We start from the raw sequence: 21,742 nt of genomic DNA on the forward strand, positions 1-21,742 counted from the left end.
CCAAAACTCCTTAAAAAATTTTAAATTCGTTGCCAACATTTGAAAATCTGGACGTTTTACAGAAAGAAATCCAGATTTCCAGGCACTCTTGGAAAAATCAGAAGGTTCGGGATTCCTGGAGCCATCGGTAGACGTGGCTGCCACGCTTCACTCGAGGACATCATCGTGTGGCCCCAACGACAGAGCAGGGTCGAGACTGGGGTGAGGCCAGTGAGGCCCTGTTCTCAAATCCAAAACTTAAAGGGGAAAAAAAAAAAATCTCGCCTGCAAGATAAATGCTACATTAATGCAATATTTTAAAATTCAAAATAAATGCAGAAATAATCCGTGATGAATAAAATACCAAGATTTTAGAGAAAGACAAGATCTGATTCTGCACGCGGGAGAACCACCTCTCTTGCTTTTCCCTAGCCCCGCCCCGCCCCCCAAGTCAGATACTGTCTCTAAAATAGTGATGTTTTGTTCACCGCGGCTGCCTTTGCGTTGAAATATGTACCTTGATGGCTGAGTTTTTGGTGCCCTCCGCCGAGTTTTGCACCTGTGGCAAGTGCCTGGCTCTCCTCACCCTAGACGGGCCTCTCAAACTCAACCCAGAGCCGGTTAATAGATGGGGAATCTGAGGCGCCGTGGGTTCCTCCCCGTGTAAAACGGGGCTCATAGCGTCTGTCTGCTCCCCACAACTGGCCGCAGTTAAAGTACTGGGTCCGGCAGGACCCTCGAGGGCTCTTGTAGGGGGCCACCCGGGGAAGGGCTGAAATGTTCCTGTGACTTGCCGGTGTGCTCATCCCCAAAGTGCAAACTCTTCCCACATCCCCATCACTCACCCCCCAGTTCTCACCTCCTCATGCCTCATCTCCATTCCTCACCTCCTCGTCCCTTACTTTCTCCATTCCTCACCTCCTTCATCCTTCATCCCTCACCTCCTCCATCCCTCATCCCCATCCCTCACCTCCTCATCTCTCACCTCCTCCGTCCCTCATCCCTTGTCCCCATCCCTCACCTCCCCATCCTTCACGTCCCTCATTCTTCGCAGGCGGTAAGCTGACCCCCCGCCCCCACCCCAAAGAAGGCGCACCGGTGGGGAATGCAGGATCCACTTCTTTATTGCAGGAAAACTATTTCTAGAGCGAATGCTACACAGACCCCACGACAGGGGGCGGGGGCACCCACATGCGGGGCAGAGGGGGCAGGGCCGGGATTACAGCAAGCGTGGCCTGGTGCGGTCCGCAGACCCAGGGATGCCCAGGCAGGATGGGCAGCAGCGGGGGCAGGCTCCAGGGCCCCCTCCTGCTGCAGAACCCCTCTCTTGTCGGGGTGGGGCCTGGGGAGGGAGAGGCCTGGAGGCAGGCGGGGCCCCAGGGAGATTGTGCTATCAGGGTGTGTCCCTGAGAAAAGGGCCCAGACCCCTGCCCCAGCCCCACCCTCTCCGGCACCTTCAAGGCCCAGGAACCACTCCTGGAGCCGACAAGGGGCACCACCTGTTGCTGCTGGCCCCTGGGCCCCCCATGGGATAAGGAGGCTCAGCTGTGCTCAGACAGGAGGCTACTGTTCTTGCCGGGGCCTGTCCACGTGCAGGGCGGTGACCTCCCACAGACGCGCACGCACATGCACTCCCTCTCTCTCACAGTGTGCCCAGTAAATGTTTGCGGAGCGAAGTCACAGGAACACAGAGAAGAACATCCATGCATCTACCAAGATGGACACAAACAGTCCCTCTTAGCCACACAGAGTCCCCACATGGTCACATGACTTCCAGCCACACGGCCTCTCTCTCGCACATGCACACACACACACACACACAGTTCAGTCCCAGTGTGCACAAGCACACACAAGCACACACACATGCAGCCTCCTCACGCCCAATGACACCCAAGGTTGTGAGCAGCCCCAGGGAGACACCCATGTGACAGGGAGATGAGAGCAGCTCCAGCTGACAGCCACTGAGCCACCAAGCCCCTCGGTCCTGTGACCACAGAGACCTGAGGGCTGCCGACAACGAGACCCTTCCCCAGTCCGACCCTCGGATGAGACCGCAGCCGGGCCCGCACTCTGACCGCAGCCTCGTGAGATCCTGCACACAAGACCCGCTAAGCCGTGTCCGGACTCCTGACCCCCAGAATCCGGGAGATGATAAACGTGCGTTGTTGCAGGTGTCTGAGTCTGTGGTCCTCTGTTGGGCAGCCACGGCTGACGGGGACAGATTTTGAGCAGAGAGCCACCTTGCTACAGCGTGAAACAGGCTCGGTGTTCCCCAGACAGTCAGAGCAAACAGGTTTACAGATGCTCTCCGATAAATCACGTCACCCGCTCCCGAAAAGACAGCCGCTTGTGGTCACACTCATGCTGTAGGAAGGTTCACACCTCGCAAATATCCTGTCCTGCCGACAACCACACTGCCCACTCCTGCATAGACCCTACACCCTTACGACACACAAAACACTGTCCCAGGCACGCACCATCCCCGTGACAGCCACACACACACACACACACACACACACCTGGACACGGCCATCCGCCCACCTGTGCACACCACACTGCACAGCTACACCATCCCATGGTCACCCCCAACCTAGGCCTGCAGGTCCCCTGTGCTTGTCAAACACAGCCCCACACGGCCCCAAGAGCGTGGAACCGTCTAGATGCTCTCACGAAACACTCGGAATCTCACGTGGCAGACACACCCCGACCCCAGGACTCGCCTTCCCGGTGGGCCCCCTCTCTGGGGCACAGTTGGCCGGAGGAAGCGGCTGCTCAGAGCTCTGCCTTGACCCCCTCAGATCCTGCTGGTGCTGGGTCCGGTCGCCTGCCCCTAGAGGGGGCCCCAGGCACCCCTCTCCAGCACCCCAGATCCCCCTGCCGGGGCCTCGGTGGGGACACCCTGTGCCGATCTCTCTCTGCGGGCCGTGTCCATGAAGGCCCTCCGTATTCACGCCGGACGGTCCCCTGGAGTTGTGCTGTGGCCATCGGCCGGTCTCGGGCTTCCCCTGCCTGCACCCCAGAGCCAGGCCGTGCGAGGAGTGGGACTCAGGGCTGGTGGGGTGCTGCTGCGGGCCCTGTGGTTATTGCCTGGCGGGGCCTAAGACCCGTCCCGCGAGGCCACCCCCCCCAGGCTGTGGGGACAGGGGCGAGAGGGGTGGTCTGGGACCCGGGGTCGGGGGCACAGGCCAGAGGTCATGAGAGAGGGAGGTGGTGGGGGGCGGGGTGTATGTTAATTAAACACCAAATAGGAGAAAACAAGATCTGAGGTCCATGTGCATTTCAACTCCCCCTCCAGCAAGGTCACAGTGATCTGACGGGGGAGGGGGCGCAGGTCTGGCGGGGGGAACCCAAGGGAAAGGGTCAGAGACGGGGGTCCTGGGAGACACGGAGATGGGCAGAGATGGGAAAAACCCAGCACCCTCAGTCCCGATGGGGACAGGCAGCTCCCCCATCTTCCCACGTGCAGATCAAGGGGGCCACCTCCAGCACTGAGCTTTGGGGGGTACAGACAGGATGGGGGGTGGGCAGTGAAGGGAAGGCAGAGTGATATGACAGCGCCAGACCTGCCAGGAGCTCGCTGGGGCCTCGGTTTCCCCAGCAGAGACGGTGGAGGAAGGAAGAGAAGTGGAAGAGGCGAGAGAGAGGAGAGGAAGGCAGCTGCAGGGGGCGCCGGGAGAGGCACGGGGCTGGCGGGTGGGCGGGCGGGCGGGCGTCCCGTGGGCTCACATGAGGACGCACTTGCCCTTGATGCGGTCTGTCCTCTTCTGCTTGCTGGAGCGCTTACCGTCGATGTTCAGGCTCATGTTCCGGCGCGTCTCCAGTGTGAGCAGCTCCTGGAAGAGCTCCTTGACGTTGTAATTCATCTTGGCCGAGGTCTCCATGAAGGCGCATTTCCACTCCCGCGCCACGGCCTGGGCCTCGCGGGTGTCCACCTCCCGCTGCGTCTCGTCGCACTTGTTGCCCACCAGCATGACGGGGATGTCCTCCACGCTGCCCTTGATCTGCACGATGAGCTGGTAGATGGGCCCCAGCTCCTCCAGCGACTGCTTGCTGGTGACCGAGAAGACCAGGATGAAGGCGTGGCCCTTGGAGATGGACAGCCGCTGCATGGCGGGGAACTGGTGGCTGCCCGTGGTGTCGGTGATCTGCAGCGTGCACACGCTCTTGTCGCAGCTGATCACCTGCCGGTAGGTGTCCTCGATGGTGGGGATGTAGGTGTCCCGGAAAGTACCCTTCACGAAGCGTAGCACGAGAGAGCTCTTGCCCACTCCGCCCGCCCCGAACACCACCACTCGGTAGTCATTGCTCTGTTCGGGCATCTTCCACGCGGGGGGTGGGGGTCAGGGCCCGGAGGGCTCTCGCCGGCTGCTAGAACCCCACACCGACCCTGTACGGAGAGGAGTGTCAGAGGCAAAAGGCCGCTCAGTCGGGAGGGGACGGGTCCGGACCCGGGGTGGGGAGGTGGGGGGATGGCTTCTCAAAGGAGATGGCGCTTCTCCTGCGTCCTGGGCAGGCCCTTCTGGTGCACTTGGCCGCCTTTGCCATTCTGCCCTGCGTGCAGGCTGGGAGCCAGCCCCCTCTGCTTGCTTCCCGCCTCAAGATCTGGGGCCTGTGCGCCTTCCCAGGGGACTCTGGGCTGGGGGAGGCGTGGAGATGCCAGTGCGCTCTGCACACCAACCCCTTTCCCCACCGGCATGCCCCCTCTGCCCTCCCGCAAGCTGCACCTGCTTCCCCCTGCCTTCCCAGCACAGCTCCTGGAAGCCAGCAGCCCTGGCTCTGGGACCTGGGCAGGCTGCTTTGCCACCCTGAGCCTCAGTTTTCCTCCTCTGCAAAATGGGTGAAATGGTGCCTCTCTCCAGCAATCACAGCTCTTCCCCCAGCCCAGAGGCTCCTAACGTGGGAGCCACATGGTGGGGTGTTTTTAAAATGCAGATTGCAGGGCTTCAGCCCTGGCCCCAGAAGGGATGAATCAGTTGGCCCAGGACCCTGGGCCCGGTGGCATAGTGGTTAAGTTCGTGCACTCTGCTTTGGCCGCTTGGCTTTGTGGGTTCGGATCCCAGGCGCAGACCTACACACTGCTCATCAAACCATGCCATTGTGGCGTCCCACGTACACAATAGAGGAAGATTGGCTCAGATACAATCTTCCTCGAGCAAGAAGAAGAAGATTAGCAACAGAGGTTAGCTCAAGGCTAATCTTCCTCACCAAAAAAAGAAAAAAAAAAGGAATTTGCATTTTAAAGCCACTTTCCTCCCCTCATCCCGTAAGTGTGATCCTGGAGCTGCAGGTCCAAGAATCAGTTTGCAAATCATGACTGATTTCCAACAGCAGCCCAGGTTGGAGATGAGAAAAATGAAACTGAGCCCCGAGAAAAAATATCACTCCCTAAACTCTGTCCCCAGGCTACGCTCTGGCCTGCCCTGGCCTCCCACTCAGGTCTGACATATCTATAGGAACAGAACTCCCAGGGAGGGGGGTCTTCTTATCATTGCTCCCTTCTCCTGTGCACAGAGAAGTCCAGGGGCCTCAGGAGGTCACACAGCAATTCCTGAAATGACGGAGGGGAGGGAAGAACCTTGGGCTGTGGGCGGGAAGGCAGGAGGCCTGTCTCTAGCATCCGTGTGCTTATTTATAGAAAGCAGCAGAGACCCCTTTCCCTCCCTGCTCCCCAGCTGTCCCTGAGGGTCCCTCACCGTGGGGCTTGGCCTACACGGGGAGAGACAAGGCAGGTAAGATTGCACCTCAGCCAAGTCACTTCCCTCTGGTGCATCTGGGGAAGGGGGTGGTGGAGCGAGACCCGATGGTGTGGACCTGGTGGTGAGAACCCAGGCAACAAGTCGGTCCTGGAGCCTCGGTCTCCACATCTGTGAAATGTGAGCCGTCACAGTGTCCCTGCCACGGAGTTGCTGGGACCAGCGGTGTCATAAGCTGGATAAAGCCCCTGGCCAGGTGCCTGGCACACGGAGCCCCCGAGAAGGATGGACTGTCCTGCTTATCGGTCCCAAGGGCTCAGGGCGGGAAGCACGTGGCTGGTGGTGGGGTGGGAAGGCACGTTCTGGATGAGCAGAGGTACCAGATCGTCAGAGAACGACAGATGATCAAGTAGGAGCTCACACATACCCCGCGAGTTCTGCGCCTGGCACTCTGAGGAGCTCTAACAGTGCTAACTAGAGTCGGCTGTCAGGCACATCGGTGACATGCGTGGCAATGCTCAGCACTGGGAGGAAGCTGGGGGGCTGGCTGGCAAAGCGTGCCGGCCGGCTGCTCTGCTGTCACTGCTGTTTTCCAGGTGGGTGCCCCAAGGAGCGGGCACACCGGTGTGCAGCCAGACACCACCACGACTGGCCCGAAGTGGCGGGTGACAGTCGCTTGTGCTACCCCAGACCCAGCCCTGGCTTTGCTCTGGGCACAGACCCTCTCGCAGGGCTCCGGGCCCGTCAGCAGGGGTGTCCTCCAGGAGGGGCCCCGTTGGGCCCTGGGATCCCTGACTAGGAGCCCCCATGCAATGCCCCCCAAGTCCACACCAGGCACTCACCTGGTGCTGTTTGAATCCCACCCCCAACTCCTGCGGTGTGGGGGGAGGGAGAGGAGGTCACAGCACCACGCTCAGAGGGGGAGCCACCGGCTCAAGGTCACAGAGCAGGGAGGTGGCAGAGCAGAGCAGGACTTGAACGGGGGCCCTGGTTGGCTGTTCGGCCCCTGGGCCTCCCGCCGTGCAATGCAGCCCACCCTGAGACGCCCCCCGGGGGGGCCAGGCGAATCGGCCCGGCCCCAGGTCCCCAAGCCCAGCCCTGGAGGTTGCAGCGACCTCAGGGGCAGGAAAGCAGGCCCCGACCCAGGGGAGGGCCTGGGGGGCGGGATGCTTGACCAAAGGGGTGGGGGTGGGGGTCAGGGTCTGACCTGGGGACCACCTGACCAACCAGGGGTTTGATGAGAGAGGGCCTGCTCCAGGGGACCTGAGGGAGGGGAGGCACACTGGGGGGCCAGCCCAGGGGTTCCCCTTGGTCGAGGGAGGATCTCAGTGGTGAGGGAGGGGCTTCTGAGTGTGGGGCAGGAGGGCTGAGCAGGTGTCCGGCGGGGCGACGGGCCCAGGGTCCTACTCACTCCTCCGCGGGGGGGGGGGGGGGGGGGGGTGCTGACCGAACGCGCCCGACCAACCCAGGGAAGGGGCCCAGGGCCCGGGGAGGGGCTGGCCTGGCGGCGGGGCTCGCTGTGAGCATCCGGGGGAGGGGATGCAGAGAAGGCGCCGTCCGCGGTGGGCGCGCGGAGGGGGTCCCGGTGGAGCGGCCGCCCGGGGGAGGAGAAGGAGGAGGAGGAGGAAAGGGAGAAGGGAGGGGAGGGCCGGCCCGCGGCCCGAGGGTGGGGCTCGGACAAAGGAGGGCGCGGGGAGAGGCCGCGGGTGGGATGCTGCGGGCCCGGCCCCCGCCCCGCCCGGCCGCCTACCTGGGCGCTCGTCCTGCGGCGCCGCCGCGGCTGCTGCTGGCCGGCTCGTGTCCGCGCGGCCGCCGCCCCCCGCGCGCCGCCCGCCGCCCGCCGCCGCCGCGCCCGCGCCCGTCCCCGCCCGTCCCCGCCCGCCGCCCGCCGGGCCCACGCTCCGCCCCTCCCCGGGGACCCGCGCCCGCCAAGGTCACCGCCGCCGGCGCCCCCGTCCCCGCCCCCGCCGCGCGCGCAGCCCCGCGCGGAGCCCGCCTGGCCCCCCCACCGGCCCTCCACCCGCACCCACCCCCCCCACCTCGACCTCCACTCGGACCCCCACCGGGCCCCCATCCAGCCCCCAACCTGGCCCTCCACTTAGACCCCCACACATGGACCCCCATCTGGACCTCCGCTCAGACCTCCACCCGGCCCCCCACCGGGCCCCCACCCGGACCTCCACTCAAACTCCCAGCAGCCACCCCCCTACCTCCACTAGGCTCACGTCCCTCGACCTCCACCTGGACTTTCACCAAGCCCCCCATCCAGCACCCCACCGGCCCCTCACCCAGCCCTCCATCCGACCTCCACTGGAACCCCCACAGGCCCTGCCCCCCACCTCCACCTGGCTCCCCCAACCTCCACCGGGACCAAGGCCTCCACACAGACCTCCACCTGGTCCCCCATCCAGCCCCCCACCAACCCCCCACCCAGCCCTCCACCTGGACCTCTGCTTAGACCCCACCAGGACCCCCATCGGGCCCTCCACCCGGACCCCCACTGAGGACCTCCCCCAGGGACCCCCACCCTTACCCCCTGCCGTGCACACACCAGCTCCTGCCTGGCCCTGGGAGGTGGCCAAGTCCCTGAGGGGGGCAGTGAGCGTGTGGTCTGCTTCCGCCGGAGCCCCAGGTGGGAGCTGGCACCCTCAGGGTCACCTCCATGAGCCAGGCGCTGCGAAAGAGTGGGGCAGAGTTGAGGTCCCCTGGGGGGCGCAGGGCAGGGGCAGAGGGAAGGGGCCATTGGCGGGACTGCAGATGAAGGGGCTCGGGGAGCAGAATGGGACTCCCAGGGCTGGTGTGGGGTGGTGGTCCACCGCAGGACCCTGCACCTGAGGAGGTGGGTGGAGGGGGAGTGCGGAATGGATAAATAACCAACCAACAGAGGAGGCTCCAGAGAATGGGGCAAGGGGGGGCGCACCTAGACACTCCCGCCGATGCCAGGGGCTTGGCCCTGGCCAGGGAGCGAGGGGAAGACTGAAGAAGGAAGCCAGCACTTGGTCCGGGTTGGTGCCCCTAAGGCAGCCCACCCAGCGGGAGATGGCAGGGGGCCCCTGGTGAGTCTGGGGGCCGGCAGGGAATGGGTTTGGGGTTTGCTGGTAGGAAATGCGTCTCTTCCTCCAGTAGGAGTTGTCTCTGAGAATAAACGTTTCCCTTTGGGAAGTGTGTGCGCATTGAACGCGTCTGTGTGTCCACGTTTAGGGCAGCAAGATACCCTCACCACCCCCAGGAGGTGACCCGAGGGGACACAGGCTCATGACAGAGGAGAGCGGATCCCGGGGTGCAGCAACCAGACCAGGCGTGGGTGTGAGACAGCCCCAGGCCCCAAGCCTGTTGGAGGAAGGCGCCCCTTGAAGGGGAGGCTGTCCCTATGGTGCCATAAGGAGGGACTTTCTGGAGTCAGAGCAGATGGAGGGTGAAAGAGGCTCTTTGGGAGGTGGTGAGCTCCCCGTCATGAGATGTATGAGCAGATGAGCCCCTCTGGCTCTTGGCTGCTTGGTTCTTGCTGATGCACCATCTCCGTGGCTCTGACTGAGGCAGATCCTTCCTGCACCCTTGGAGATATGGGTGGGCACTGCCCCCAGGACCACCCGGCTCCCCCAGAGGCTGGGCCACTGAGGCTTGTCCAGCTTCTGGGGCTTGAAGTGCCCCACTTCTCCCTGATTCGCCCCTCCGCTGCATCCCCAGGCCTCTCCCGCCTGGACCATCCCACCTGCCTCCTTCCTGGCCTCCCAGGATGGCCCCCTCCAGCCCTCCTTCCATTCCGGCATTCACCGCCCAGCCTCCGATGTGGGCCTCTGCTGCTCTAACGCCTCCCGTGGCTCCCTTCACCGCCGGCTCAAGGTCCAGCTTCCCAGCCTGGCGTTCAGGTTCCTCTGAGACCCATGGGAGCTCTCCTATTGGTTCCCCATCCTCCCCCAGCCACCTGGAGCTGTTCCCAGGCCACTCCTCCCTCCTGCCCTGTCCTTGGCCCCATGGGCACCTCAGAGTATGGCATGGCCCCAGCCCCTCATCCGCCAGAGATGGAGACAGCCCCGTGAGCAGACATCCTGGCTTCTGACCTGGGTCCTCACGTCATCCCTGGCCAAGGGCCCCTCTGAGCCTCAGTTTCCCCACTGATGAATGAGGATTGCTGTTGTCTCGCCTCAGAGGGTTGCTGGGGACAAACAGGTGTGACATCCACATCCGAGGGGCTGCGGGCCCACAAGCGCTCAGGCAGCCCTGCTCCCTCCCACGCTGCCCGCCTTGGTCTCCTGAGTGACGGGCCGGCGGCGCTGGGCCGGGCCTCTGGCCTCTGGCCGGCTCCCTGGCTCCTCCCGGGCGCCAGCCCAGGCCGGGCCAGGCTGACTCATGCGTAGGAGCGTGGGCACAGGCGGCAGTTCCACTCTGCGGCGGCTATTTATAGCTCCCAGGCCCGGTTCTCGGCCTTGGGAGCCAGGGGAGGACAGGCCCAGAGTCCCCTCTTCAGCTTCCTGGAGGCACGGGGCCCAAACCACCACCAGAGCACCCCAAACTAAGTCAGTGGTACCCCTTCCCCGTGGCCGGCTGGCAGAGCTTGGCCTTCGTGAGGGAGAGGGCCCGTGTGTGCGTGTTGGGAATCGCCAGCTCTGCCCACTCCAGAACCTGAGGCTCAGAGAAGGAAAGCAGCTCGTCGGAGGTGGCCCAGCTGGGAAGGGGCTGAGCTGAGGCTGGAACTCAGTCCACCAGGCTCTGAAGCCACAACCCAGCTTTCTGGCTGTCCCTGGCTGTCGGGGGGCCTGGCCTGGGGACCCGCACCTGGCCTCCAGCCGTCCCTGTCCCAGAGAAGTCCTCTCAAGTGCAAGGGGCAGCCGTTCACCTGCACATCCGAGCGCCTCGCCTGGCCCCACAGCCCATGGGACTTCTCCCCTCCCCAGTCGCCCCGGCGGGACCACCCCGGCCTCTCGAGTAGCGCCCGCTGCTCCCCCGGTCCAGCGCGGCTGCCTGGTGGGAGAAAGGCAGCTGGGGCGCATCGTCCGCCCACTCTGTGCTCCGGGATCAGTGCCATCACTCTGGCCACGCAGACGCTGGACACAATGGCCTCTCACAGATGCAGTCCGGCCACCCAGGTTTTTTGTTTGTTTGCTTTCAAGTTTGGTGTCAACATTTAAAAATAAGGAGATCACTTGTGGAAACCCAGTGTGCCTTGAAAAAACGAACGGGCTGACGTGTGCGAGCTGGAATCCTTCCTGCCGGCATCTGGGGGAGCTGGACCCCAGCCCAGGGTGGAAGACGCTGGTTCCCCATGGGAGCCACCTGCCTGGCCCCGGGAGGTGGCCTGGGACTTCCCCTCAACGGATACACCCCTGCAACCCATGGGGCTTTTCACAGAGAGACGGGGCAGCTTCGGGGGGGACCGTGCCATGCGGAGACCTCAGGGCCTTTGCAGGGGCCGCTCGCTCTGCCAGAAAAGCTCTTCCCCCGTCTTCTTGTGACTCACATGTGGCCCCCGGAGATTTCCTCTCTGACCACGCTGCTAAAGCAGTCCTTGTCTTCATTTGCTGTCCTGTCTTCAGGGCACTTGCTGCGACATGATATTGCATTATGTGTTCACATATCACCTGTCATTAGGATGTGAGCTGTCTTGCCTTCTAGGGCAGCGGGTCTCACCCGGCGGTGACTCTGCCCCCAGGGGACACTGGGCCATGCCTGGGGACATCTGTGGCTGTCACACTGGGGGAGCTCCTGGTATCGAGTGGATGGGGGCTGAGGATGCTGCTCAGCCCCCCGCAGCACCCAGGACGGGCCCCCTCCACCCCACAGATGGCCCGATGTCAGCAGTGCTGGGGGAGAGAACTTGGAGCCAGGCAGTGGGCCTCCAACGTGCCCCCAGACCAGCAGAATCGGCATCACCTGGACACCTGGTAGAAATGCAGATTCCTGGCCCCTCGCCGGGCCCCAGCCGGGAATGCCGCTCCCATCCCACACGGCACAGGATGGCCCCGAATGTCCACAGGTCCGAGGTGGAGAGGCCCTGTTCTAGGGGCCAGCTCATCGGGCCAGAGTGGCTGGACCTGAACCAGCTCTAAGGGAGGCCCAGCCGGTCCCTCGAGGCAGAGAGCCCGCCGACTGTGGCAGCTGTCCACTTTGGTCTACATGCAGCGCCTCAGCTGTGCGTCCCATGCACTGAGGAAGTGGGGCCCTGACCTGCCCATCTGCCCACCTCAGTCCTCTGCGGCCAGGCTGGGCACACAGCAATCGCTCCGGCCCTTGGGCAGAACGCCGCAGCCTGCCATGCCGGCAGTTCCTGCCCCGGAAGCTGCAGACGCCTGGGGGGGCATGGACACAGCGGGTCTCCGAGCTCCAGCCCGCTCTGGCCTCAGCACCCTGGCAGCTGGAGAAGAGGTCTAGGGTCTTCACAGAACATCCCCCATGCTCTGCCGCGGCCCGCTCTGCCCTCGGGAGTCCAGTCCCCTCCCTGCCAGCTCTGGGAAGGTCAGCTGGGTTGTCACTGGCTTTGTCCCGAAGCTGACGGACAGCTGGGGTGCACGCCCCTCTCTCCCGGGCAGGGCCGAGGGTCTGAGCTGGTGGCCAGGGCAAGTCCAAAGGTGCTGTGGGCTGGGAGACACCATCCCGTCCGTCGCCTGCTTTTCGGGCCCGAAAGACACAGACAGGCCGGGAACTGCCGCTCCCCTCCCCGCCATGCGCTAATAAGTTCTCCTGCAGAATCGCAAACACCAGACAACAGAAGCCCCGACACGCTGTTATTACGATTGATTCAACCCGAGGGGCCTGGGTGCCGCCTCCTAATTTTCTCCTCTTTTGTCTCCAGATGGAGGAGGGGAATCCGGTTGACTCCATCCAGCTGTCACCTGTGCTGGGAGTCCCCTCGCTGAGCAGACCGAGGAGGGTGGGGGGCTGGCACAGGGGCTTCCTGGTGAAGGTGACACTCCAGCAGGCTCGGCCCAGGATGGAGCGCTCTGCACCCAGAGCTCTGAATGGCACCCCGCCCCGTGCACCCCCACAACCCTCCCCTCCAGGGAGCCTGCCGGTCAGGGCCAAGAGAAGCCTGGCTGAGCAGGTGGCCGGGGGCGGCCTTGACCCACCCAGACGCATGGGGACAAAGGTGCTGTTTGGTGTTAGTGGTCAGGGTTTTGTTTTTTTAAACAAAGCTGATTGTGCTATTTGGGGACGGTGGCGTCCAAGCTGTGCCTGGTGGTGGCCGAGAGCGTTGGACAGTCCATCAGCAGGCGTCACCTCCCTCTCCTCTCTCTGTCTCTTTCACCTACAGACTTTCAAAGCCAACTGGCCCCTGTCTGTGACCCGCCATCACTCCATGTGAATTAGGGAGGATTTCTCCCCTTAGCATTGCGGACATGGGGGCCAGGTCACTCTCTGTGGGGGGCCGTCCTGGGCACTGTGGGAGGCTGAGCAGCATCCCTGGCGCCACCCACTCGATGCCAGGAGCACCCCCAGTGTGACAACCACAGACATCCCCACACATCACCAGTGTCCCTTGGGGGCAGAATCGCCTGGAAAGAGAACCACAGAGTTAGCAGAAGACCCCTGAGCAGGAGGAATCTACTTTCACTGGCCAGGTGACATTTCCTTGATGTCGCAAAGTTGCAGAGTGGGATGAAGCCTTTTGGGGCCAACATCCATTTTTGTGGTGGGGGCTGGTCCAGGGCCCCAGGTGGTGACCAATCTGCAGGCTTATTCAAGGAAAAGCCCATCACCACCACCGGTGCCTCCACCCCGTCCCCACCCTGTCCCCCGCCCAGCCCCGTCCCACTGGCCACCGCCCCTGGTGAAGGCAGGCTCCGGAAACTGGCGGCTCCACAGCAACCCACCCACCCGGGGCAAAGGCCGATGTGGTGGAACCTCCGGGTTCGCCGGCGGAGTGAAGGGGGGCAGGCGGAGGCCAGCCACACTGGGCTTAGGATGCAGCAGAGATGAGGTTTCCACACCCACGGGGGTCATCTTCCAGGCCCGGGGGCCGGGTCAGGCCATGTGGGGTTCATGTGGGTCCCCGGTAAGAGATTCAGACAGAAGGTCCTGGAAATGGGGGCGTCTCAGACATACGTCCCTGCTCCCCCAGACTCTGGTAGCGACACTGATGGAGGCCAGGGCCATGGTGAAGGTCACGTCCCCTCGTGCCTCGTGCCTGGCAGGGCCCACCCCTGGGGCGCCCACCCTTGGACAAGCAATTAGCCGCTCCTGGAACTCCCAACCTGGCCAGAGTGACGGAATGGAGGCCCCGCCGAGCCCAGGGCCCAGGGGCCCGTCCTTGTCGGGGGGGCTTAAACGGCCCCAGTGCAGCAGCCGGTGCTCCTGGCATGGGAGGGGCGGCGGGCCCTGAGCGAGGCACAGGAAGGATTCGGGATTCTCGAAGGGCGCGCACCGGGGGCCCCCCGCAGCCACAGCCAAGTGAGGGAGCAGAGGCCCCACAGCCCGGGACAGAGCTGGGAGACGCCGGGGCTGCAAGAACGCCCAGGCCACGGAGCCCGTGCGCCCTCCTGCTGAGCCTGCCACGGCTGCGAGCCAGACACAGCAAAGTCCCCAGGGACAGGCTCGCCCCTGACTCGCTCCCGGAGGCAGCGGCCAGGTTGCCCCAACAACAGGCGGCTAACGAGAGGTTGCCACGGAGCCAGGCCGAAGGTTTCCGCCAGCCCGACACTCGGCTGCGAGACTCCTGCGCCCTGAGGCCCAGAGCGCCAGGGAGTTTGTGTGTCCGGTGGGGGTAATCGCGTGGCGCAGCCCCTGCCCCTCAGCCTGGGGGAGTCCGTCCTGCTCTGGAGACCCTGGCCGCACCCAGGGCTGAGATCTGACGGCCAAGCTGCCCCTTGGCCCCACCCCACCCCCGTTCCCAGAGGAAACGAGATGCTCACCTGGCCCAGAGGCCCTCCCAGCCCCCACAGAGAGCAACCCCCCCCATGCAGGGGCGCCGCACCAGAAGGCAGGGACAGGGTGGCCCTGAGGTACCCGGGAGCCCAGGAGGCACAGCCTCAAGGGGCCCGAGTTTCAGAGGCGCCACATCTCACTGTGGAATGGAGTGAAGCCGTCCGGGGCGTCGCGTCACAGCGGCTGGAACCGCGGATAACCCTGGCCGCCACGTTCCCCACCTTCCATAGGGCTCAGAGGGGAGGCCGGGGGCGTGGAGGGTGTAAGGCGCCAGAGGACAGAGGCCTCATCGTCGGTTGGGGTGTGCGGGGGATGGGAAGGCTCGTCCTGACCCCATCTGGACGCCCGAGGTTGACACGGCCACACGGCTTTGGTAAATACTTTTAAGAGAAGTATTTTTAAAAGTAGTAATAGTCCCCCGAGGCTCAGGGGGTGGGATGTGGGGCGCAGCCTGGTGCCAGGCAGCCCTTCTGTGCTCAGGTGGCAGCCAGGGGCCGAACACCCCCTTGGGGGGATGTGGGGCTGGGGGACGGGGCTTGTGTCCGGCCTGGGGCTCCTGGCGAGCTCCAGCTAGGCGGGGCAACCACGACAGCGACAGGCCGCTCACCACTTGAGGAAGACCATGCCGGCCAGGACGGCATAGCCCAGCACCAGGAAGAGGACTTTGAGCAAGCGGTCGTTCTTCCCCTCCAGCTCCTTCGCCAGGATCTCGAAGAAGGTGACGAAGAGAAACGTGCCGCCCGCCAGGCCCTGCAGCAGGACTGAGGCCACGCTGCTGGGCACGCCCTGGGCGCTCTCGATGCCCAGCCCGATGCTGATGCCCAGCGGGATCATGGCGCTCACGGTGACGGCCAGCTTGGCCGCGTCCCTCAGGGACATGGAGCTCCTGGCCATGCTGATGCCCAGGGCCACGGCCACCAGCGTCTCGTGGACGGCCACCCCCACGAACAGGCTCGCCACCTTCTCGCCCTCCTCCTGCAGGCCCAGCGCCAGGCCCTCGAAGACGGAGTGGGCCGACAGGGCGAAGACCAGGCTGAGCAGGCGCAGGGGGCTGGAGCTCGACAGCTCCTGGACGCTCAGCCCGTGGCTGTGTGTGTGGGGTTCCACGTAGAGCGCGTGGCCCCGCGCGCCCCCCATGAAGGGGCTCTCGTACTCCGAGTCGCTGCCGGCGTCCGAGCCGGCGTTGAAGGTCTCCAGGTCGATGAAGGACGGCTTCTCCTTGCGGAAGGTCAGGACGAGCTGCTCGAGGAAGACGGTCAGGAAGAGGCCCAGCATCACGATGGTCTCGGCCAGCGGGTAGTCCGTGCTGATGTGCCCGAGACTCAGAACTTTCTGGAGCTGCAGCGGAGGGCGCGGGAGGCAGAGGGAGAGGGAGAGAAGAGAGAGACTCAGAGGCACAGCGGCCGGGACCCCCACCGCCCGTGCAACAGGGTTCGTCAGACATCACTGCTCCGTGAGCACAGCACAGAAATACCCAATTCCGGGAAAAAGTTTAAAAAAAGGGGAGGGGGAGGCGGGTCCATCCTTGATGAGTTAAAAAACAACCCTATTACGAAGGGAATCGTGAGGCCTCATTACACCCACCACGTCAACCACCAATTCTAAAATACCGTGGCTGAAGCGTGGCCCCCAAGAGGTACGTCCACCCGGAGCCTCAGAGCGGGGCTTGATTTGGAAGAAGGGTCTTTGCAGACACAGTTAAGGTGCTGCGGGCTGAATCGTGCCCCTCGTGAGAGAAAACTCATATACTGAATTCTCCCAGGCCCCAGTACCTCAAAATGAGCCACATTTGGAGACGAGGACTTTAAAGAGGTGACTGAGTTAAGATGAGCCCGTCAGGATGGGCCCGGATCCCACAGGACTGGTGTCCTTCTAAGAGGAAGAGACATGGGGACCACAACGTGAAGAGGCAGCAAGAGGACGGCCGTCTGCAGGGCAAGGAGAGAGGAGCAGAAGGACCCAGCCCTGCGGGCACCCTGACCTCGACCCTGGCTGGCCTCCGCCACTGTCACAGCCGCCAGCTTTCCAGGCCCCGAGGCCTGTGTGGGCTCTGCTTCCGTATCACACAAGGGGGCTCTTTGCCAGAGGTCTTCCCATCACTCGGACCTCCCGGGACAAGGCGCTGAGAAGGAATATGAGGCTCGCCGGCCCCTTGGGCCACCCCCATCGGATCCCTGAGCCAGCGCCGTCCGACAGAACTTTCTGGATGATGGAAATGTTCTCTATCTGTGCTGTCGGATACGGAAGCCACGAGCCACACGTGGCTCATGAGGACTTGAAAAGCGGCCGGTGTGGCTGAGGACTGACTGGTGCTTCGGTTTAAGGCACTGAAAGGACCAGCCAGGACGGCGAGAGGCGGCCACCCTGGACAGCAGCGCGGCTCTGGAAGTGGGCCAGCAGAGCCGGGGTTAACTTGCCCTGGAGTCGAAGGATGCTTGCGCACGCCAGGCTCGGTCCAGCCCTGCGGCCTCAGAGCGTGCTGTGGGCTCTGTCCAGAATGTTCCTCCTTCAGTTTGACTCACAGCTGGTTGATGCTCACTCACGCTTCGGGTCTCGGCTTACAAGTAATGTCCGAGTGTCCTCCCTAAACTAGTGCCTCATCGCTCCGCTCACAGCCCCCTCTTCCTTCCCGTCACAGCCTGTGCGCGCGCGCACACACACACAGAGCACTTCTCAACCGGGGCGGTCCTGCCCCTCCAGGGGACACCTGCAATGTCTGGAGACATTTCGGTTGTCATGGCTTGTGAGGGAGTTGACATCGGGGCCGGGTCCTCTCTGGGGGGCTGTCCTGGGCGCTGTGGGGGGTTAAGCAGCATCCCTGGCCCCACCCACTCGATGCGAGGAGCTCCCCCGGGGTGACAGCCACAGATGTCCCCAGACATGGCCCAGTGTCCCCTGGGGGCAGAGTCACCCCCAGATGAGCCCCCGTGCTGCAGTGGAAGGCTGTGTTCCGTGGAGAAGTCGTTTCATTCACTAAACATCTCACGGGGCCTCCAGGTGCCACCCGCAAAACGCCAGCTGGAGAAAAAGACTAGCTCCTCCCGAAGGGATAAACACGGATCAGGAAAGACAAGCAGACACACTGAAGCCACAGACTGTGGGGCTGGTCTCCCAGGGGGACTGAGCCGGGGGCTGAGGCTGAGGCTGGGGGATGGGGTGGGAGGAGGGACCTGACCCCTGGAGTTGAGGGGCGCCCGCGGGCAGGGGTGCGGCACGGAGCAGGTTGGGAAGGACCCTGAGAGGGCCCCTCCCCAGAAACGGACCCGGCCGAAGGTCAGCAGGGCCACGGCTGAGGGACCCAGCCCCGCGGTATCACCAGCACATGGTACGAATTTCCTGTGCCGCGTAACGAAGGAACACAAGCCAAGCAGCAGAAAACAACACAAGCATAAAACATCAGCTCACAGTTCCGAGTCCCAGAAACCAGGCACAGGTTCTGGCTCGCGGATGAAGCAAATGGCCACGCTGGGGAGGCCCACGTGGCAAGGAACCGAGGGCGGCCCCCAGCCAACAGCCAGGCGGGAACCAGGCCCTTGGTCTGACAACCAGCAAGGGACGGAACTGGATTCCACCACAGGCCCTCAGGAGCCACTCCATCCCCAGTCGAACCCTGAGCCGACACCACGGCCCAGCAGATACCTTGACAGCTGCCTCCTGAGAGCCTGGAGCAGGGGACCCAGCTCAGCAGTGCCCGGACTCCCAACCCACAGAGACTGTGAGATGACCAGCGCCTGTTGTTTTAAGATGCTAAATTTGTTCTAATTTGTCACGCAGCAGGAGCTAACTGATACGGGAGTTGCGGAAAGCCCGTCGTCGCCAGCTTCAGGACAAAGTGTACATTATCCGTGGTGGCTGGTCTGGTTAGGGAACGACGGATGAGCCCACCGGCTGGGACCCCAGGTCTAGTTTAAACCCCTTGATTACCAGATCAGGCCCAGAGAGGAGAAGCAACCAACTCATGGTCACACAGCAAATTCATTTTCGATTTCCGGTCACCTTTATAGGATCGAGGCCCCCATTGAGCTCGGTGTCAGTGATGAAAAAGCATCAGAGACCCTTGGCCACAAGGGGCCGGGGCTGCGGCCGCCACCCAGGGAGCCCTCACCTTCTCCCTGACGGCGGGCAGCAAAGCATTGAAGCACGTGGCCAGAAAGACCCCGCCTCCGAAGGTGTTGCAGACCGAGAGGATCTTTTTGGAGCGATGGGCCTTCTCAAAATCCGCCTCGATGATCTTCACGGGGAGCAGGGAGCCCAGCAGCATGAAGAAGAACATGCCCACCATGCAGAGGACCTTGGCCACCAACAGCTTCATCACGGCGGCTCGGGCGGCGCCAGGCGCTGCGGGGCCAAACCATGTGTGGGAGACACTCCCCTCCCGCGACGCGCTACTGGGCCCCACCTCGCAGTGAGGGGCTCATGCCTCAGTCCAGCCGCTGTGAACACACACCGGGGGCGACCGTGTCAGCTGAGGGGTTCTCCGACCAGTTCTAGTGACCGAGTCCGTGATCCGCCCCCCCGACCCTGTCTGCCATCCCCTTCCAGGCCTGGCACACGTCACTGCCTCCTGCAGACGGCACTGTCTGGTACAGCGGTCACCAGCCACCGGTCTCTGCTTAAATTCATTAAAATTAAAGAAAACGTAAAATTCAGCTCATCACTCGCACTACCCATATTTCAAGCGTCCAGGGGCCACCGTATCGGACAGCACAGACAGAGAACATCTCCATCATTGCAGAACGTTCTAGAGGGTGGTGCCGCCTCACTGCTTTCCCCAAGGCCCCTACATGCAACCCAAACGCTTCACCCTGAGGCGAAGGCTCTGTAGCACGGCTCCTGCATCCCCTCAGCCCACTCGGGCCTCTGTGGTCCTTGAACATGCCAAGCCTCAGGGCCTTTGCACGGGTTGTTCTCTCCACCCAGAACCCTTCCCTCCCACGACCTTCCAGCGATGTCTTGTCTTTCAGGTCGCTGCCTCTGGGACCCCCCCTCCCCATCCGGGTAGGGCCTCCCCCAGCCGACCCCTGCCCTAAACCGTATCCCTTGTACCCACCGTACGACCTGGCCCAGAACAGATGCTCAGTAACCTGAACGGATGGAAGAGCTGAAGCATGTGGATACTTTACATGACTCGAGGGGCCCAAGTGGAGCCGGCTGCGCCCTGGACACAAGAATGTCACCGTTAGGACGAGGGACCTCGGCAGCTCCCGCCTTTAGGTCGCCCCCACCCCACCCCGACCTCCTGGTTCTCACTGCCCATGCCCCCAGCACACTGAGCCCTTCAGATGCCACCTCCTTCCCTGCCATTATTTATGGAGAACCACATCATGGAAAGTCCCTGGATGTCCTCACTCGCTCGAGGCTGCGACCTCCGCGGGGGGCGGGAGTCTGTCTTCCCCAGGGCCAAAGCCAGGTACACAGCAGGCGCACAATAAGTACCTGCCGGGTGTCCGGATGCCCCAGTCTGCGGAGTGGGGGCGAGGGTGGCCTGGAGGCTCTCAAACCGGGGGCAGAGGGGGCAGGGCAGAGGCGGGGGCGGGCTCATGCATGCATGCATGTATTCATTCGTTCGTTCATTCATTCATTCATTCCCGGCACGCATTGAGCGCCTGCTGTGTGCCCCGCGCTGCACCCCGCGCCCCGCGGAGGGCGAGGCCCACCCGGTCCCGCCCGAGAGGGGACAGTCCGCGCTCGGCCGTGGCAGCCGGATGCAAACCTCGCCGACAACGGCCCCCGGCCCTGCCCGGCCCGCACCCACCTCCGCCGGGCCCCCGCCGGCGCAGCCCGCCGCTCAACCGCCGCGCGGTCTCGACCCCACCGCCGCGCTCCTGGTCGGCGCGCCGCGCCCACGCCCCGCCCACGGCCCTGCCCATTGGCCGCCCCGAGCCCCGCGGGGCGAGCGCGCCGCGCCATTGGCTGCTGCAGCTGCCACTCCTCCCGCGACCCCACCCCTCCTACCTGCACGGGAAAGGAGTTTCCTCCAGCTGAGCGGCGGGTCCAGCCACCAGGCGTTTCCGGCGGGAAACTCCGACCTTCGAGGAAGGATTCCGGAAGGGTTGGGCTTCCCAGAGCTGTCCAGGGGCCCCTGGTGCTGAATCCCGCTGGCACGGACGGGAATCGAGCTCCTCCGGCAGCCCGACCTGGGAGCGTCCTCGCTGCTGATGCCCTGTCCGTCGGCTTCAGAAGCAGATTCATTGGTTCAGCATCCCTGCCTACTATGTGCCAGGACGTTTTCTAGGACAACATCTGTGAGCGAATCAAAGATCTCCTCCCTTTTGGACGTTCTAGGAGAAGACACGGAAAATAGTCGATAAACATAATAAGTGATGGGATTATGTCAGAAGGCGACAAGTGCTCTGGAATCATAGAGTCCCGTAGGGGCTATCAGGAGTGCTGGGTGGGGGGTTGCTATTTTAAATAAGATGCTCGAATAGACCTCATAGAGAAAGAGATATTTGGGCAAAGACTATAACGTGGAGAAGTTGGTCAAGCCGATAGATGGAAGCAGAGAGCTCCACGCAGAAGCAACTGAGGGTGCGAAGGCCCCGGCCCGAGGCAGGAGTGTGCAAGAATGCCAGTGTGGCCAACACACGGTGAGGCGGGAAGTGTATTTGGAGGTAGATCATTAAGGGCCTTGAAAGGACTTTAAGGGAATGGAGACCCATTGCTGAGTCTGGATCAGAGATGTAACAGGTCTAGCATATTTTAACAGGATCATTTGGTTATTGTCTCAAGGCTGCCAATAGTTCAAGTAAGATGCACACTGAAAACTGACTATTGACATATATATATATATATATATATATATATACATATACATATTTTTAAAGATTGGCACCTGAGCTAACATCTGTTGCCAATCTTCTTTTTTAAAAAAGATTTAGGGGCCGGCCCTGTGGCCGAGTGGTTAAGTTTGCGGGCTCGGCTTCAGCGGCCCAGGGTTTCGCCAGTTCGAATCCTGGGCGCAGACATGGCACTGCTCATCAAGCCATGCTGGAGCGGCGTCCCACATGCCACAGCTGGAAAGACCCACCACTGAAAAGACACAACTATGTACATGGGGGGCTTTGGGAGAAAAAGGAAAAGTAAAATCTTTAAAAAAATTTTATTTTTTCTTCTTCTTCTCCCCAAAGCCCCCCAGTACATAGTTGTATATTCTAGTTGTAGGTCCTTCTGGTTGTGCTGTGTGAGACGCCACCTCAGCATGATGAGCG

General features: G+C 62.8%; 2 protein-coding genes across 4 annotated transcripts; both read right to left on the minus strand.

Annotated features, from left to right (window-relative positions):
• Positions 1-1,087: 1,087 nt before the first annotated feature.
• On the minus strand, positions 1,088-7,536 carry DIRAS1 (DIRAS family GTPase 1). 2 transcript variants are annotated; one of them, XM_044752793.2, is made up of 2 exons: positions 7,423-7,536; positions 1,088-4,366 (listed from the first exon to the last, which is right to left on the minus strand). In XM_044752793.2, exon 2 carries the CDS (start codon positions 4,296-4,298, stop codon positions 3,702-3,704), a length of 597 nt encoding a protein of 198 aa, XP_044608728.1. In that variant the 5' UTR covers positions 4,299-4,366; positions 7,423-7,536; the 3' UTR covers positions 1,088-3,701. The 2 variants fall into 2 exon arrangements, with proteins under 2 accessions (XP_044608728.1, XP_044608733.1); XM_044752798.2 differs by lacking the exon at positions 7,423-7,536 and adding an exon at positions 6,515-7,063.
• Positions 7,537-14,896: 7,360 nt separating this feature from the next.
• Positions 14,897-20,397, minus strand: SLC39A3 (solute carrier family 39 member 3). 2 transcript variants are annotated; one of them, XM_044752843.2, is made up of 4 exons: positions 20,287-20,383; positions 19,582-19,689; positions 18,637-18,964; positions 14,897-15,869 (listed from the first exon to the last, which is right to left on the minus strand). In XM_044752843.2, exons 3-4 carry the CDS (start codon positions 18,841-18,843, stop codon positions 15,135-15,137), a joined length of 942 nt encoding a protein of 313 aa, XP_044608778.1. In that variant the 5' UTR covers positions 18,844-18,964; positions 19,582-19,689; positions 20,287-20,383; the 3' UTR covers positions 14,897-15,134. The 2 variants fall into 2 exon arrangements, with proteins under 2 accessions (XP_044608778.1, XP_044608779.1); XM_044752844.2 differs by lacking the exon at positions 18,637-18,964 and having other exon boundaries at positions 14,909-15,869; positions 20,287-20,397.
• Positions 20,398-21,742: the final 1,345 nt, after the last annotated feature.

Source organism: Equus asinus, chromosome 20 (genome assembly GCF_041296235.1).
Source record: "Equus asinus isolate D_3611 breed Donkey chromosome 20, EquAss-T2T_v2, whole genome shotgun sequence".
Taxonomy (NCBI): Eukaryota; Metazoa; Chordata; class Mammalia; order Perissodactyla; family Equidae; genus Equus; species Equus asinus.

Bases quoted from the DNA above. Each gene is read 5' to 3' on its own strand.
- DIRAS1 (XM_044752793.2), bottom strand. From the start codon at position 4,298: ATGCCCGAACAGAGCAATGACTACCGAGTGGTGGTGTTCGGGGCGGGC.
- SLC39A3 (XM_044752843.2), bottom strand. From the start codon at position 18,843: ATGAAGCTGTTGGTGGCCAAGGTCCTCTGCATGGTGGGCATGTTCTTC. The intron at 15,870-18,636 runs GTGAGGGCTCCC...CCTCCGCTGCAG, and splicing joins TGCCCGCCGTCAGGGAGAAG to CTCCAGAAAGTTCTGAGTCT.